Source organism: Haliotis rubra, unplaced genomic scaffold, assembly GCF_003918875.1.
Source record: "Haliotis rubra isolate DU_JTF1 unplaced genomic scaffold, ASM391887v1 Scf10, whole genome shotgun sequence".
In the NCBI taxonomy this organism is placed as follows: domain Eukaryota; kingdom Metazoa; phylum Mollusca; class Gastropoda; order Lepetellida; family Haliotidae; genus Haliotis; species Haliotis rubra.
Window position 1 is genome coordinate 2,844,975 of NW_025764892.1, and position 17,935 is coordinate 2,862,909.

At 40.2% G+C, this 17,935-nt stretch overlaps 1 protein-coding gene across 1 annotated transcript in view; it reads left to right on the top strand.

Moving 5' to 3' along the window:
• LOC124266055 (laminin subunit alpha-2-like) overlaps positions 1 to 17,935 on the top strand; it is a 145,055-nt gene that overhangs the window by 114,810 nt on the left and 12,310 nt on the right. The window contains 14 exon segments of the mRNA XM_046700874.1: positions 297 to 435; positions 3,839 to 4,002; positions 4,248 to 4,255; positions 6,822 to 6,998; positions 8,421 to 8,575; positions 9,384 to 9,533; positions 10,497 to 10,648; positions 11,653 to 11,806; positions 12,652 to 12,776; positions 13,349 to 13,508; positions 14,198 to 14,345; positions 15,084 to 15,216; positions 16,486 to 16,612; positions 17,342 to 17,485. Coding sequence (XP_046556830.1) covers positions 297 to 435; positions 3,839 to 4,002; positions 4,248 to 4,255; positions 6,822 to 6,998; positions 8,421 to 8,575; positions 9,384 to 9,533; positions 10,497 to 10,648; positions 11,653 to 11,806; positions 12,652 to 12,776; positions 13,349 to 13,508; positions 14,198 to 14,345; positions 15,084 to 15,216; positions 16,486 to 16,612; positions 17,342 to 17,485 — 1,936 coding nt within the window.

The following is a 17,935-nucleotide window of genomic DNA, read 5'->3' on the forward strand; positions in this document are numbered from 1 at the left end:
TTATCCAAGCAATTGATTGTTTTGACAGGTTTAGGGATGCAGCAATATATGACCATTGATAATGATCCCAGGTTCTAGAATCACCACATGAAGGGCACAATGTGTGAAGCCCATTTCTGGTGTCCCCCGCCGTGATGTTGCTGGAATATTGCTGAAAGCAGCATAATACTAAACTGAAATGAATAATTGAGCACATTTCCCGATTTTGTTATTTATAGACTATTGGACAAACTTTTGAAAAATGGCAGATAAATCAATATCAATATCTTAATGCATGAATGTGTTTCGATGTTTAGCTTGTTCAACAAGACCCGAGTCGGAGCCGAGGATGCCTTGAGAGCGGCGAAGGTGTACAAGAACATTGTGAAGGCGATAGAAACTGCAGAGGATGCAGCCAATGATGCTTTGAGGAAAGCAAGAGATGCTGTCCGACTGGTAGGTGCTGACTAACAGAAGCATCAAACTGTTGCCATCATCATATTTATAGGAACAATGTCCATTGTATAAATCTGACTTCATCATGGGCATGTATTTGTGAATATCTGTCTACATAGTGATGACATGTCTAAGGCCCTGCAATTCAATGTCCAAAGTTGCATCCTTCAGGTGAACCAGAACCTATGAGGGGGCGGTGGGGTAGCGTAGTGGTTAAAGCATTTGGTTGTGACGCCAAAGACCTAGGTTCGATTCCCCACATGGGTACAATGTGTGAAGCCCATTTCTGGTGTCCCCTGCCATGATATTGCTGGGATATTGCTGAAAGTGGCGTAAAACCAAACTCTTTCAGTCACTCGGAACCTATGATTTCTGTTCTTCCTGATCTATCCTTATTATGGATCTAGTCTTGTTAGCATTGTAGTGGTAAATGTGTAAGAAATTGTATGCAGAGATGCCAACCTCTACGATGCTATCGTAGTCACTACGAATTTTAGCCTCAAACTACGCCAATACGATTGCACTAAAAATTCTATGGAATTTGATAAAATTCATTAACATTCGGATATATGGACTAAAACTGATACTTTCGTTGATTAAACAAACACATACGACAAGAAGAAATATAATGGTTATTATTTTTCCTTATATCCCGACTCATGATATTTTGCTTATCTCCTTCTTCTATGTGAATGGGAGTGGAACACTTGAATCCTTTGTAGTTCCTCAAAGAGGACGTAAAAGTTCTCTCACCCACGAGTTGCCTCCCTTTCCCCGCCAAAACAGTCATGTGACCTGCCATGCTTGTCACTCTCTCCTAACCTAAAATCTTACAGACCAGTCTCCAACTTGCCCTTTGCTGCTAAGATCATGGAGAGAGTGGTAGCATCAAGGCTTCATGATCATATCATCAGAACTGGGAAAGCAGAAAAGTTGCAGTCTGCATACTGATGTACGGAAACGGCTCTTGTACGTGTGTAGAGTGAATTGCTGCCGGCAATTGATTCAGATGGTGTGGCAGTGTTGGTGTTGCTCAATTTGTCAGCTGCTTTTGACACAATTGACCAGTCCATTCTTCTCAACATATTGAATTAGAGATTCAATCTTACTAGTGAAGCTTATTCCTGGCTGGATTCCTATCTGTCAGGACGATTTCAGTCTGTGAGAGTCAATGGGCAAATGTCAGAGAAAGTTAGCCTCAAGTATGGAGTTCCACAGGGTTCTGTACTGGGACCAGTGTTGTTTACTATCTACACATCACCTCTCGGGGGACATTGCTCGCGCCAATAATCTCTTGTTTTATCTCTACGCTGACGACACCCAGCTGTATCTGGCCTTCAAGCCCTCCAACAGAACATCAGTAGAGGATACATATCGTCGTTTGATGAACTGTATCAAGGACATCAAGGATTGGATGAACTTTCTCAAGCTCAACAGTGAGAAGACAGAACTGCTGATTCTCTCTTCAAAGTCAACGAAAGGCAAACTTGCTCTGCCCACCTTTGAAATTGGAGGCTGCATTATTGAACCAAGCAAAGAAGCATGAAATCTGGGATTTGTATTTGACTCATCTGTGAGTGCAGAGTCCCATGTAAACAAAGTATGCAGACATACATATTTAAACATCTGAAACATTACCCAAATACGTCAATTTGTAGATCTAAAGACCATAACATCTCTTGTTCAGTGCTGTGTTGTGTCCCATTTAGATTACTGCAATGCTCTTCTAATTGGACTACCAAAGCAATTGATAACAAAGCTGCAGCGTGTTCAGAATTGTGCAGCTAGACTTGTGACAAAGACAAAGAAAGACAGACACATTTCTCCAGTGTTAAAAAAACTTCATTGGTTGAAGGTGGCGGACAGAATCACTTATAAAGTGCTCCTGTTAACATTCAAAGCAAGGACAGGCCTAGCCCCTATGTATCTCCAGGAACTACTCCAGGAATACAAGCATGGGACAAGGCATGCTGTGTGTTCCACACACAAGGACCACCACCTATGGAGATCGATCCTTCGCCAGAGAAGCTCCACGACTCTGGAATGATCAGCCATTAAAACTTAGACTTGGCCACTTTTAAAACCAATCTCAAGACCCACCTTTTTCTCAAAGACATACGCCTAGACCGAGTGGACATTGCTGATACATGTGACATGCATCCTCTCAAAGCACTTTTGAGCAGTTATACTGACTGGATTCTTGCGCTATATAAGTTCTTAGTTGATGATGATGATAATGTGACGAGTTCCCATGGGGCGGGGATACAGGACGTATGTAAGGACAGCTGATGAATCCACGAAGTGGCTTGACCCACCACCAATCCGTCGGATTTTCTCTCCATACTCACCGATTTCACAAAATGGCGTCTCGTTGTTGATGCAAGCAGTGATCGTCGGGATATAAAAAGGAACACAAACACATGTTGCCACAATACACCGGTAATCTTTATTATGTAATATTCTCACCAACACTTACGCTGTATATCCACTTTCCAAATGGCGTCTCGTTGTTGATGCATGCAAGCAGTGATCGTTAAAAAAAGGTAAACAAACACCGGTAATCTTTATTATGTAATATTCTCGTAATGGTGTCTCGTCGTTGATGGACCATACTTACCGGGTACTCTGGTCTCTGTTGGCCGCGACCCATCGCGGGGGGTCGGCCTATCCATGAGAGATATGATTTTGACACTGATTTTGAGGGTCAAGTTTGGGGGTCGGCTTATCCATGGGGTCGGCTTATAGACGGTCATATACGGTAAAACTGATATTTTATACTTATCCTGACTCATGAGGTCAAGCCCTCCCAACCTCCCCGCAAAAGACACTTCGGGTTTCCGAGCAAACCCAGGTGCATGGCCTTATTCAGGAGAGAGTGACCCAGATAGCATTCAGACTTTGGCCCAACGGTGGCAATTGTTTTGCCAACATTGCCAACGTTGAGCCAACGTCCGAATGCTATCTGGGGACAAGCATGGCAGGTTGCATGACTGTTTTGGCGGGAAAAGGGAGGCAGCTCGTGGGTGAGAGAATCTTTACGTCCTCTTTGGGGAACTACAAGGGATTCAAGTGTTCCACTACCATTCGCATAGAAGAAGGAGATACTAGTAAGCAAAATATCATGAGTCAGGAAAAGTATAAAATATGAATTTTACTTAAAAAATTACATATTTGGAAATCGGCTGTTGGTGGTATGTGAAATTAAAGCTTCACTCTTGATTAGTGTCATATTATCTTTCTCAGAATCCATCATGTTTTTTTAGTATTTAGTTGACTACTAATTTTGTGGTCAAACTACTAATTTTGATCCTTGAAACTACTATTTGCAACACTTTGGGGTTGGCATCTCTGTGTATGTATGTGTTGACTGTGAATTCTCCACTTAATATACATCTTTCCTTAGGCCAACTTGGACAGGATTCGCTATGATGTTGAAAAGTCTATTAACCGCAGCCGTGCTCTGATGAAGCAGGCTGATGAGAAGAGGAACACTGTTAACAACCTTGGTGGCGACCTTGTCTTCCTCGAGAACGATTTGGATGGAGTGCAGAAGCTCCACGAGGACACGTAAAGAATGCAGGACATGTTGAACAGAGACATGGCTAGGCTGCCTTCAGGTACAGATTATCTTCCCCTGAGATGCAGTAAATCTGTATGTGGATCTATTGTCTTACCAGGTCATGTGCAGTAAATCTGTATGTAGATCCATTGTCTTACCAGGTCATACAGTAAATCTGTATGTACCAGGGTAGATAAAATGTCTGACCAGGTCATGTGCAGTAAATCTGTATGTAGATCCATTGTCTTACCAGGTCATACAGTAAATCTGTATGTACCAGGGTAGATAAAATGTCTGACCAGGTCATGTGCAGTAAATCTGTATGTAGTTCCATTGTCTCACCAGTCATGCAGTAGATCTGTATGTACCAGGGTAGATAAAATGTCTTACCACATCATACAGTAAATCTGTATGTAGTTCCATTGTCTTACCAGTCATGCAGTAAATCTGTATGTAGATCCATTGTCTTACCAGGTCATGCATTTAATGTGTAGTTTTATTGTCTTACAAGGTCTTGCAGGAAATCTGTATGTTCCGGGGTAGATAAAATGTCTTTCCAGGTCATGCAGTAAATCTGTATGTAGATCCATTGTCTTACCAGGTCATGCAGTTAATGTGTAGTTCCATTGTCTTACCAGTCATGCAGTAAATCTGTATGTAGATCCATTGTCTTACCAGGTCATGCAGTTGATGTGTAGTTCCATTGTCTTACCAGTCATGCAGTAAATCTGTATGTAGATCCATTGTCGTACCAGGTCATGCAGTTAATGTGTAGTTCTATTGTCTTACAAGGTTTTGCAGGAAATCTGTATGTACCGGGGTAGATAAAATTGTCTTACCAGTCATGCAGTAAATCTGTATGTAGATCCATTGTCTTACCAGGTCATGCAGTTAATGTGTAGTTCCATTGTCTTACCAGTCATGCAGTAAATCTGTATGTAGATCCATTGTCGTACCAGGTCATGCAGTTGATGTGTAGTTCCATTGTCTTACCAGTCATGCAGTAAATCTGTATGTAGTTCCATTGTCTTACCAGTCATGCAGTAAATCTGTATGTAGATCCATTGTCTTACCAGGTCATGCAGTTAATGTGTAGTTCCATTGTCTTACCAGTCATGCAGTAAATCTGTATGTAGATCCATGTCGTACCAGGTCATGCAGTTAATGTGTAGTTCTATTGTCTTACAAGATTTTGCAGGAAATCTGTATGTACCGGGGTAGATAAAATTGTCTTACCAGTCATGCAGTAAATCTGTATGTAGATCCATTGTCTTACCAGGTCATGCAGTTAATGTGTAGTTCCATTGTCTTACCAGTCATGCAGTAAATCTGTATGTAGATCCATTGTCTTACCAGGTCATGCAGTTGATGTGTAGTTCCATTGTCTTACCAGTCATGCAGTAAATCTGTATGTAGATCCATTGTCTTACCAGGTCATGCAGTTTATGTGTAGTTCCATTGTCTTACCAGTCATGCAGTAAATCTGTATGTAGATCCATTGTCTTACCAGTCATGCAGTTGATGTGTAGATCCATTGTCTTACCAGTCATGCAGTTGATGTGTAGTTCCATTGTCTTACCAGTCATGCAGTAAATCTGTATGTAGATCCATTGTCTTACCAGTCATGCAGTAAATTTGTATGTTCCGGGGTAGATCAAATGTCTTTCCAGGTCATGCAGTAAATCTGTATGTAGATCCATTGTCTTACCAGGTCATGCAGTTAATGTGTAGTTCCATTGTCTTACCAGTCATGCAGTAAATCTGTATGTAGATCCATTGTCTTACCAGGTCATGCAGTTAATGTGTAGTTCTATTGTCTTACAAGGTTTTGCAGGAAATCTGTATGTACCGGGGTAGATAAAATTGTCTTACCAGTCATGCAGTAAATCTGTATGTAGATCCATTGTCTTACCAGGTCATGCAGTTAATGTGTAGTTCCATTGTCTTACCAGTCATGCAGTAAATCTGTATGTAGTTCCATTGTCTTACCAGTCATGCAGTAAATCTGTATGTAGATCCATTGTCTTACCAGGTCATGCAGTTTATGTGTAGTTCCATTGTCTTACCAGTCATGCAGTTGATGTGTAGATCCATTGTCTTACCAGTCATGCAGTTGATGTGTAGTTCCATTGTCTTACCAGTCATGCAGTAAATCTGTATGTAGATCCATTGTCTTACCAGTCATGCAGTAAATTTGTATGTTCCGGGGTAGATAAAATGTCTTTCCAGGTCATGCAGTAAATCTGTATGTAGATCCATTGTCTTACCAGGTCATGCAGTTAATGTGTAGTTCCATTGTCTTACCAGTCATGCAGTAAATCTGTATGTAGATCCATTGTCTTACCAGGTCATGCAGTTAATGTGTAGTTCCATTGTCTTACCAGTCATGCAGTAAATCTGTATGTAGATCCATTGTCTTACCAGGTCATGCAGTTAATGTGTAGTTCCATTGTCTTACCAGTCATGCAGTAAATCTGTATGTAGATCCATTGTCTTACCAGGTCATGCAGTTAATGTGTAGTTCCATTGTCTTACCAGTCATGCAGTAAATCTGTATGTAGATCCATTGTCTTACCAGGTCATGCAGTTAATGTGTAGTTCTATTGTCTTACAAGGTTTTGCAGGAAATCTGTATGTACCGGGGTAGATAAAATTGTCTTACCATGTCATGCAGTGAATTTGTATGTAGATTCATTGTTTTACCTGGTCATGCTGGTGACAGTTCAACACTTGCATTAATGTGATGATGCTTTATTTTAATAATTAGCACTAGTATGACCATTGTGATTGAAAACATTCACAAAACATGTTTATGGCCTCACTGTAGATCTGAGCAACAGACTGGGCAGGCTGACCAGGACAGTGGACGATACGAAGCGCAGGGCTGGACGTACAAACAGGAAGGTGGACAAACTCATCGACAAGATGAAAAAAATTCTTCCCGGGCTGGAGGATCTCCAGGACAAGAACACACAGTTTGTGATAGATCAAGCTTCAAAACAGTGTAAGTGGTGAAATACAGTACAACCAGAAATTATTGAGAATTTAAAGATTGTAATTTTTTAAAACATTTTCACTCATTACTCACATATTAAATGTGAATAGTAGCAGAACATAACTCCAGATTCAAAGACAGGTGAACAGTTAGTATTTTGTCAAGTCACCATGGGCAGCAATGCAGGCTTCAAAGCGGAGGGGCATACCACTGATCAAAGAAGTTTGAAAGTTGTGGTCCATGGTGTCCCAATATCGGACCATCTCTTCTTTCATTTCAGCAATATTTGTCAGATTTTTCTTATTGACACTTTTCCTTCATAAGTCCCCAAACATTTTCTATTGGATTTAGGTCAGGGCTATAGCTTGGCCAATCTAATAATGTCATATTTTGGGTCCGAGACCAGGCCTGTGAATGCTTCAAACGATGTTTTGGGTAGTTGTCCTGCTGAAAAATAAAAAAAATGTCCATAGAACACGTGAGCAGATGGAAGTAAATGTCCCTCGAGAATATCTGTGTACCGCTCATTGTTCATATTCCCTTCAAATACACAGAGGGGTGTTGCCCCTAACACAGATATGCCACCCCACATGTTAAATTTCGGACTGTACTTTGGGCACTGATACAAAGGTTTTTCAGTTTGTTTGGTCCAGAATTTCAGTGTATTAGGAAACAGCCACACAGACCTTTCATCTGAGAAAATCACATTGTCCCAGGTAAAATTTCTATGCTGTAAGCACCAGTTCAACCTTCGCTCCTTTTGTTCAGGTTTCATGTTGGGTGATGGAATTCCTTGACTTTTCTGCCAACCCATTGCGTGCAGCTCAGTTCTAATTGTCTCCTTACAGACAGCCACAGTTCCTCTATCAATCATATCCAGCCTTAAGTTTTCTAAACTCCTTCGTTTGTTTTTAGAAACAAGAATACCAAGCCGCCTCCTGTCACCGACAGTCAATTTTCTGGGCCTACCTGCGCCTGCCTGGTGCTCAATGCCATATCCATTTGCAATATTTTTCAAAACACGATAAACAGTGGACAAAGGGATGCCTGTTCTACTTGAAATCACTTAAGCTGATCTGATGTCCTTGTTATAATACTCTAAAATCAACTTCATCTTCTCTAAATCATCCATACTGAGGATCACTGAAAATGTCGTCTGCTAGCAAGTAAACAAAGGGGAATAACTCTTCACAAACTAATGAAAAAGGTTTAATGGAGTTGTCTCCCTTGAATGAAACCAAGCACTTGATAGCTGGTCAAGGTTGTTTATACTAGAAATCCAATTAAACATATTCCTAAAATTCTCAATAACTTCTGGTCATACTATATACTTCTCTTGTGAACATGTACAAGTCATGATTTTCTTTCCTATCATCAACATTGCAGACAGTGGTTTCCTATTCCATATAATGATCGCCATGATTTGTTTAGTGGGAAAAGCTCGGAATAACAAGAACAAGATACTGGGCATCATGGGTGATGTTCAGCAGCAAGCGATTCAGTCACAGATGCTGCAGAACAACGTCTCCCGCAACATCCTTCAGCTCCAGGAGCGGATCAGGCTGGCAAGGGAGCTCGCCAACAACGTGAGTAGGGATGATGTCATATGTCAGGGCCTCAGATTTTGGAGCTCTTGTCAGTAGCCTAGCATTAGAGACCAGTAAAGATCCGGGTTAGAATTGGTCTTCAGTAACCCATGCTTGTCTTAAGAGGTGACTAACAGGATCGGGTGGTCAAGTTCGGAGACTTGGTTGAGACATGTAATCGTATGCCACTTGTGTAGATCAATGCTCATGATGTTGATGGCTGGATTGTTTGGTCCAGACTGCTGCCATATAGCTGGAATATTGCTGAGTGTGGCTTTAAACAACAAATAGTCAATCAATCAATCTAGCGTTAGATTGTCAAAGTGACTACCTGGATTCCACACATTGGTACAGTGTTTTGGTACAAGTTTAGTGTCCCTGCTGTGATAATGCATAAAATTACCAAATCATTCACTCATTTTCATCCCCTTATAAACCTTGGAAAACTGTGGTGCCCGGCCATATCAGGCATATGATATGTAAATCTCCTTAATAGCTGTCAGAAATTATAATAGCAGTCAGAAAACATGTTTCTCTAGCTCTCCTTCAAGAGGGATCTACTGGAGGTCAATGAAACATGATACGTGTCATCCTTTTGAGCAGTACCACGACTGGAAGTAACTATTGGAAGTGCCATTGGATGGGAAGTGAATGACCTATAAATAAGTCAAGGTCAAAGTATTTGCCTGTTGTAGAATACTGTTTGTATGGAGAAGGGGAAGCTAACAAAATGTCAATACCATGTTGGATGACTGATGATGCCAAACTCTCTACTAATATTGATGAATGTTTTCGGATTGTCCTGCAGATGAAACTTTCCATGAAGGGAGATGGTCGCTGTGTCCGGTCGTACCGCTCCGTCAGTCAGCCTGGTGCCACCAATGATATCAGCTTTGGCTTCAAGCTGAACAAGACTCAGGACAGCATGCTACTTGTCCTGATACAGAAGTCACCACAGGTAGGCACAGATACCATTGACATCATCTCAAGTTATAATACAGGTAATGAAAGCGTTTGGATTTGGGCCCAATATTATCAAATGGATCCAAATCCAAACGCTTTAATCGATGAACTCAATAAAATAATCTATAGATTCATATGGATAATATGATAAGATTAAACGGTCTAATATCAGTAGAACTTACGAGGATGGGGGCCTCAGAATGATTGACATTGAATGTTTCATTAATGCTTCGAAATTATCGTCATTGAAATGTCACTTATGGAAATCTTCAAGTTTTAATAGCATCTTTCCCTTAAGTCATCTGTACTTTCTAGGTTCTAATGCTGTTGATTGCTTATCTGGCAAAGATAATCCTTATTGGAGAGATGTTTTATCTGCTTGGAGAGTATGTTATAAAAAACACACTTTTGACAGCGATGACTTAGACTAAATCTTGGCTCAGCCACTTTGGTTAAATCATTTCTTTAAATCTTCATACATGATGAGAAATTGGTTTAATTGCGGTATACATTATGTCAGCGATATTTGTAATGAAAATGGATTTCTCAGTTTTGAAGATGTAAAACAGAGGTACAAAATAAGAGGAACCTTCTTAGATTATCATCATTTGTTAAATAACATTCCAGTGAACTGGGAGACAACTTCTAGGAAACAGAGCTCTGCTTAAATCAATTAAACATTAATAGAGTTTACCAAGATATGATCTCAAATGTTAAAGGTTCAAGGATATTCTATGATAAATTGATTAAGGACAACAATACCCCTAAGGTACTAGAGTATTGGAATACTGTCTTTCAGCAGGATATAATGTGGAGTGATGTATTCAGATATTACAGGAAATGTACAAATGATTGTAAGCTGACATCAATCTGAAGTTGCGAGATTTATGTATGATGTACCAAAGAGTATCGCACACTCACTGCCAGCTCACGCCTTGTCTGTATCCATGTATTGTAGGAGTTCCTGGCAGTGGAGCTGATCAACAACAAGATCCGGTTCACATGGGACAATGGTGGAGGGCAAGGGTCCGTGACCCATGATGTGGAGGTCAAGCTGACACCAGCTGACACACCCGAGGGAGACAAGTGGTACAGAGTAATTGCACAAAGGTAAAATCAATTTACAGCAAAACATTCTTCAGTTTCCTTCTGTCTATAAGCATTAAACATCCAGCTCAAATTTTGTGTTTACTATGAAACGTTAAGGGTCAGTTTGTATCTCTGGGTGTATATTCAGGCGAAAACTTGCAGCTGTAAACAAATGAGGTACAACAACCTTGCCGTGCAGACCTGGTTTAGAATTGATCTTCAGTAACCCATGCTTGTTATAAGAGGCGATTAACGGGATCGGGTGGTCAGGCTCACTGACTTGGTTGACACATATCATTGTATCCCAATTGCGTAGATCGATGCTCATGCTGTTGATCACTGGATTGTCTGGTCCAGACTCAATTATTTAAAGACAGCTTGTCTTAATCTTTGCAGGATTCAATTAATCCTGTGGTCAGACTTACTGACTTGGTCTTCAGTAACCCACGCTTGTCACCCATGAATCCGGGTTCATATTGACAATGACTTCAGTGAATTAGAACCTTCCCATAGCTGTTCAGTTTCACCAAAGTAGAATCAACCCTTTTCATACACAGAAAGCAATAAAGTTGTTAAATTATATATGTTTCAGCAGCATCTGTTTACTTTCGGATGGTGATGGTTAGGCTTGAAATAGGTAGTGTTAGAGCTTCAGAGGAAAGGCCCTGAAAAACGCTTATTTGTGTACTGTTAAGATAGCTCTCCTGCTGAACATGTTTCATCCAAGGGGATGGTTCACACAGCAACATAGGGTGCTATCTCTGCTTTGATATATCCGGGCAGTACCTTTGATTTCACACGTCTTCAGTTCCCAATGGCGCAAATCGATGCTCATGCTGTTGATCACTGGATTGTCTGGTCCAGACTTGATTGTCTGCAGATCACCGCCATATAGGTGGAATATTGCTGAGTGCGCCATAAAACTAAACTCACTCACTCACTCACCTTTGAACTCATCAACTTGACAAATCAAGCGTCATTGAACTTCTTGTGAGTTGTATATTAATGGTACTATTTGCTGCTAGGATCGGGCGTATCGGCTTGCTGAAGGTGTACCATGTGAAGGACTCAGAGACTACAGCCAAGGAGGCCAGCGGAACTTCCCCAGTTGGACACTCTGTACTCAAACTGGATCTCGACTCGGACGTTTTCTTCGGGGGAGTTGATGCTAACTTTGATGTAAGTACAGTCAATAAGAACAGAAAATACATTCTGTTTACTAAGCAAACATTTCTTTACTATACCTAGTTATTGTAATTAGTGGGGTGGTGGGAGCCTAGTGGTTAAAGCTTCCACTCATCACGCTCAACACCTGGGTTTGATTCCCACATGGGTACAATGTGTGAAGCTAGAATATTGCTAAAAGTGGCGTAAAACCATACTCACTCACTATTGTAATTAGTAAAAGAGGAATGATGTCCTTGAGTTTGAAAGTTTATTTTGAGAATTATTTCATCTTAAGGACAAGAGGAATAATGTATTACCTCAAGACTCAGACCAGCCATATATCCTTGTAAAGATCCGGTTTGGAACTGATTTCAGCAACCCTGGCATGTCCAAAGAGAGAGTGAGTTTAGTTTTACACCGCTTATTCCAGCAATATCATGGCAGGCGGCACCAGAAATGAGCTTCATAGATAATACCCATGTAAAGAATCAAACCCGGGTCTTCAGCCTGATGAGCAAATGCTTTATCCACTAGACTACCCCACCACCCTGTCCTAAGAGGGGAGGACTACTGCGATTGGATGGCCAGACTTGCAGATTTGGCATTCCAGTTGTGTAGACTGATGCTGGGGATATCAATCACTGGATCGTCTGATCTAAACTCTATTTGTTGCAGACTGCCATTGGACAGCTGGAATATTGCTGAAAACAGTCTTAAATGACAAGCAACTGCCAAACAAAACCAGCTATTTAACAGGAAGTTAATATGTCAACAACTTCAAATGCAATTGACATAATTATTACCAATGAGAATGTGATCATTCAGTTCAGTTTGTGACATTGGGCACGTATTTGCAGACACCTCCAGGGATAAGCAGACGGAATATGACTGGATGTCTTGGAGATATGAAAGTTGACAGGAAAGCGGTTGGCATGTACAACTTCAAGAACACTTCAGCCTCATGCCGACCTTGCAATGAAGTGTAGGTTAAACCTGCCCGAACATAAATGGCATATCAGTATGTGGTGGAGATATGATGATAATAATAATAATAATAATGAAAGTATTTATACTGCGAATACTCCACACCACAAAGGGGCATGCTCAAAGCGCACACAAACAGCACAACATTATTACCCCAGATAACTCAAGCTGCCTGTTAAGCCCTAGTCATATTACTTATCCCACCGGGTACCCATTTTCTGTGATGAAGAGTGGATTCACCCTGTGAGGATGTAAATTACTTATCAGTATATGGTGTAGGTATTCACTCTTTATGGTTTGTGTTGCGGTTAAATAGGTTCTTCTCACAAGAAAATATGGAGGCTTACAAGTCTAAGACATCTAGGCGTTGGAAGAACAAGACGAATATTTTAAGTATTATAACATTATATTTGTAACAACATTTCGTGACTACTTCTTGCCCCCTTTGTCAAGTTGCATGACATGTTGAGGAAGGAAGAAAATAGTTAATAGTAAATAATTTTAATATTTGAATATTGTTTATTTTTTTTAGCCATTTCCTCAGATATGACCATGTTTTCTGTTTCCCAGACCTACCCCGCCAATCAGCACAAACGAGTACCAGTTTGATGGAACTGGTTACGTGGAGAAGGACCGTGATTCCTACCGCAGTGACAGAATCAATGTGGCATTTTCATTTAAAACCTACTGGGAAAATGCCATGTTGCATTTCTCCGGAAACCCAGATATGGTAAGGATAAATATTTGAATATGCTCCATAAAGTTGTAGTGGGTGATTATTGTCTCCCGCTGCAACGCGGAACAGGGGACTATGTATTCAGAGGCATCCGTCCGTACATCTGTATGTACCTCCCGATTCTTGTTAACATGATATCTCATGAACTCTTGTACCCAATGTCTTCAAATTTGGTGGCAGCCTACATTGGGGAATTATGCAGAAACCAGTCGATTTGGGTGACCTTGACCTTATTTTCAAGGTCACCACGACACTTTGACCACTTTTCAAACTCTTCTTAACGCGATATCTCATGAACTGTTGTACCCAATGTCTTCAAATGTGGCAACAGCCTACATTGGGGGATTATACAGACACCAGTTTATTTGGGTGACCTTGACCTTATCTTCAAGGTCACCATGACACTTTGACCGCTTTTCAAACTTATTTTAATCGATATCTCATAAAACATTGCACCCAATGTTTTCAATTATGTTGGCAGCCTACTTTGGGTGATTATGCAGAGACCAGTCATTTCAGGCATCTTGTATGTGACCAAAAAATAAAAAGTAGTAAATATAGATATGCCATTCTTTAGCGACGGGGGACATTGACATATCAGTGGCAAACACTTGTTGTTGAAGCTCACACTTCACTCTTGGTCTGCTGTTTCCCTATCCTAAGAAGATGTTGTGTGTTTACAGGGTGACTTCATGTCTATTGAGCTGCGTGACGGCAAGGTGATGTTCCAGTTCTACAATGGTGGAATGAGTCTGGGCAAAGGAATGACCAAGAATAAGTACAATAACAACAAGTGGACTAAAGTTGGAATTGAACGGAATAAGCTGCAAGGTAGGAGACTTTATCTAATGTAGGTACGATGCTTGCAATGACGATAATGTTGATAATGATGGCAATGATAAGGTTGATGATACTGGCAATGACTATAATGTTGATGATGATGCAAAGATAATAATATTGATGATATAATGATGGCAATGACGATAATGTTGATGATGATGATGGCAATGATAAAGTTGATGATGATGGCAATGATGATAATGTTGATGATGATAATATTGATGATTATGGCAATGACGATAATGTTGATGATAATAGCAGTGACGATAATATTGATGATGATGGCAATGATAAAGTTGATGATGATGGCAATGATGATAATGTTGATGATGATAATATTGATGATTATGGCAATGACGATAATGTTGATGATAATAGCAGTGACGATAATATTGATGATGATGGCAATGATAAAGTTGATGATGATGGCAATGATGATAATGTTGATGATGCCAATGATGATAATATTGATGATTATGGCAATGACGATAATGTTGATGATAATAGCAGTGACGATAATGTTGATGATGATGGCAGTGATGATAAGTTACATTTACAGATACCCAATCAACTAAATGCTTCAAAATCAGTATGTTTCTGTGAGGTGTGTTCCCTGGATCCACAATTTAAAAGGATTTTGTGTCTTGTGTTCAGCTGAGAACAACACTGACAGGTTTTGGTTTTATTTCATTCAAGAATCAAATTGTAACATGTCCATATTTATTTCAGCGTTGTTAAAGGTGGATGACGAACAAGTGTTCATTCAGGCCAATAGAGGCAACAATGGCCTTGACCTTAAAGGATATCCATTCTATTTTGGTGGCATTCCAGCAAGCCTTGACCTCTCCAAGTATCAGAAAATGTGAGTCATATGATGTGCTGGTACATTCTGCATTACAGTAGGTACCAAGTTGGTGTAATCAGAATTCTCCAAATCATGTCACCTATTTGCAATTCAAAAACTGATGGGTTTCATCAGTCTGTACTCCTGTTAGAATTTAAGAACTAAACCCAAGAACCTCTTGGGTTTTATAAGCTTGTTACATCACCGGTTAGTATTCCTAAACTGAATCCCAGGAACCATTAGGATTCTTGAGCTTGGTTCCATCACCGGTTAGTATTCCTAAACTGAATTTCGTGACCTTCTAGGATTCATGAAGTTGCTGCTAGGATTCATGTCCTGAATCTTGTCACCTGTTGGGAGTCATCTGCTGAATCTTGTCAACTGTTGGGATTCATGTCCTGAATCTTGTCACATGTTGAGATTCATGTCCTGAATCTTGTCACATGTTGGGATTCATGTCCTGAATCTTGTCACATGTTGGGATTCATGTCCTGAATCTTGTCACATGTTGGGATTCATGTCCTGAATCTTGTCACATGTTGGGATTCATGTCCTGAATCTTGTCACATGTTGGGATTCATGTCCTGAATCTTGTCACCTGTTGGGATTCATGTCCTGAATCTTGTCATGTTGTTGGGATCTTGTCATGGATTCATGTCCTGAATCTTGTCACATGTTGGGATTCATGTCCTGAATCTTGTCACATGTTGGGATTCATGTCCTGAATCTTGTCACTGTTGGGATCTTGTCACATGTCACTACCTTGGGATTCATGTCCTGAATCTTGTGATTCATGTCCTGAATCTTGTCACATGTTGGGATTCATGTCCTGAATCTTGTCACATGTTGGGATTCATGTCCTGAATCTTGTCACATGTTGGGATTCATGTCCTGAATCTTGTCACATGTTGTTGGGATTCATGTCCTGAATCTTGTCACATGTTGGGATTCATGTCCTGAATCTTGTCACATGTTGGGATTCATGTCCTAAACCTTGTCACATGTTGGGATTCATGTCCTGAATCTTGTCACATGTTGGGATTCATGTCCTGAATCTTGTCACATGTTGGGATTCATGTCCTGAATCTTGTCACATGTTGGGTTTCATGTCCTAAACCTTGTCACATGTTGGGTTTCATGTCCTAAACCTTGTCACATGTTGGGTTTCATGAGCTGAACCTCGTTACTTGCCCCTACAGTTGACCACTAATCTCTCTAGTTCTAGCTTATTCTTGCTCACAAACCCAGTGTAACAGTACAGTGATCCAGTCCCTCTTTACTCCACAGCACTAACTTTGAGACCAACAACTACTTTGGCTGCATGCGTGACGTCGGGCTGGGTGGCTTCAGTACCACCATGCAGGATCTCTTCACCGGAAACTCTGTGGGGATGTCTGCTGGATGCTCAGACACTGTCAGTACAACAGTAAACTCACATGAACCGACTGCTTGATACTTTCCTTATATGATGATGGCTGTCATAATGTTGATGATGATGGCAATGATAATGTTGATGATGATGACAATGATAAGATTGATGATGATGTCAGTGACTATAATGTTGATGGTGATGACAATGACGATAATATTATTGATGATGATGGGAATGATGATAATGGTGATGACAATGACAATAATATTATTGATGATGATAGCAATGATGATAATGTTGATGGTGATGACAATGATGATAATATTATTGATGATGATAGCAATGATAATGTTGATGATGATGGCAACAATAATAATGTTGATGGTGATGATAATGACGATAATATTATTGATGATGATAGCAATGATGATAATGTTCATGGTGATGACAATGACGATAATATTATTGATGATGAAGGCAATGATAAGGTTGATGATGATGGCAACAAGAATAATGTTGATGGTGATGATAATGATGATAATATTGACAGAAACCTCTCCCTGTCCATATTGCAAGCTTGTCTTCTCAACATTTGCTAAAGACCACGCCTTTGACAAAAGATTTCTATTTAAGTCACGTTGAGTTCCTTATTATTGTTGTTATTATCATTGTAAAGTCAGTGCCTAGAAACAATGTTTTTAATGTATATTTCGTGAAACATTTCATGAATACAATGCAATGTCATTCTCTAATGTATACTTCAAATTTAAGGGTATTCGTAAAGCTGGTTTCCATGGCAATGATGGCTTTGCGATGTTCAAGGCAGAAAGCATGCCTGATGAAGCAGATGTGTCAGTGTCTTTCATCACGAAACAGAGAGATGCCATGCTGCTGCTAGCGATGGATCACAATGATGTAAGCATTACAGACACTGAAGATAGGGCCTGGTACACAAGATCAGCTCACGAGTTACCGTAATAGTTGCGGTTTTGTTTCAAATTTATATAGATGGTTGGCAAATGTTTACCATTCTCTATAGCTCTCTAAATATTTTTCTTTGTGTTGGGTTGTTTTTTTTACCAACTCTGCTCTCAGTCATTTTCCAGTTATATGAGGGGTGGTGGGGTGGCCTAGTGGTTAGAGTGTTTGCTCGTCATGCCGAAGACCTGGGTTTGATTCCCCACATGGGGACAATGTGTGAAACCCATTTCTGGTGTCCCCTGCCATGATATTCATGGAATATTGCTAAAAGTGGTATAAAACCATATTCACTCACTATAGTATTTAGTAAAAGGGAATGATGTCCTTGATTTTGAAAGTTTAATTTGAGAAATATTTCATCTAAAGATCAAGAGGAATAATGTT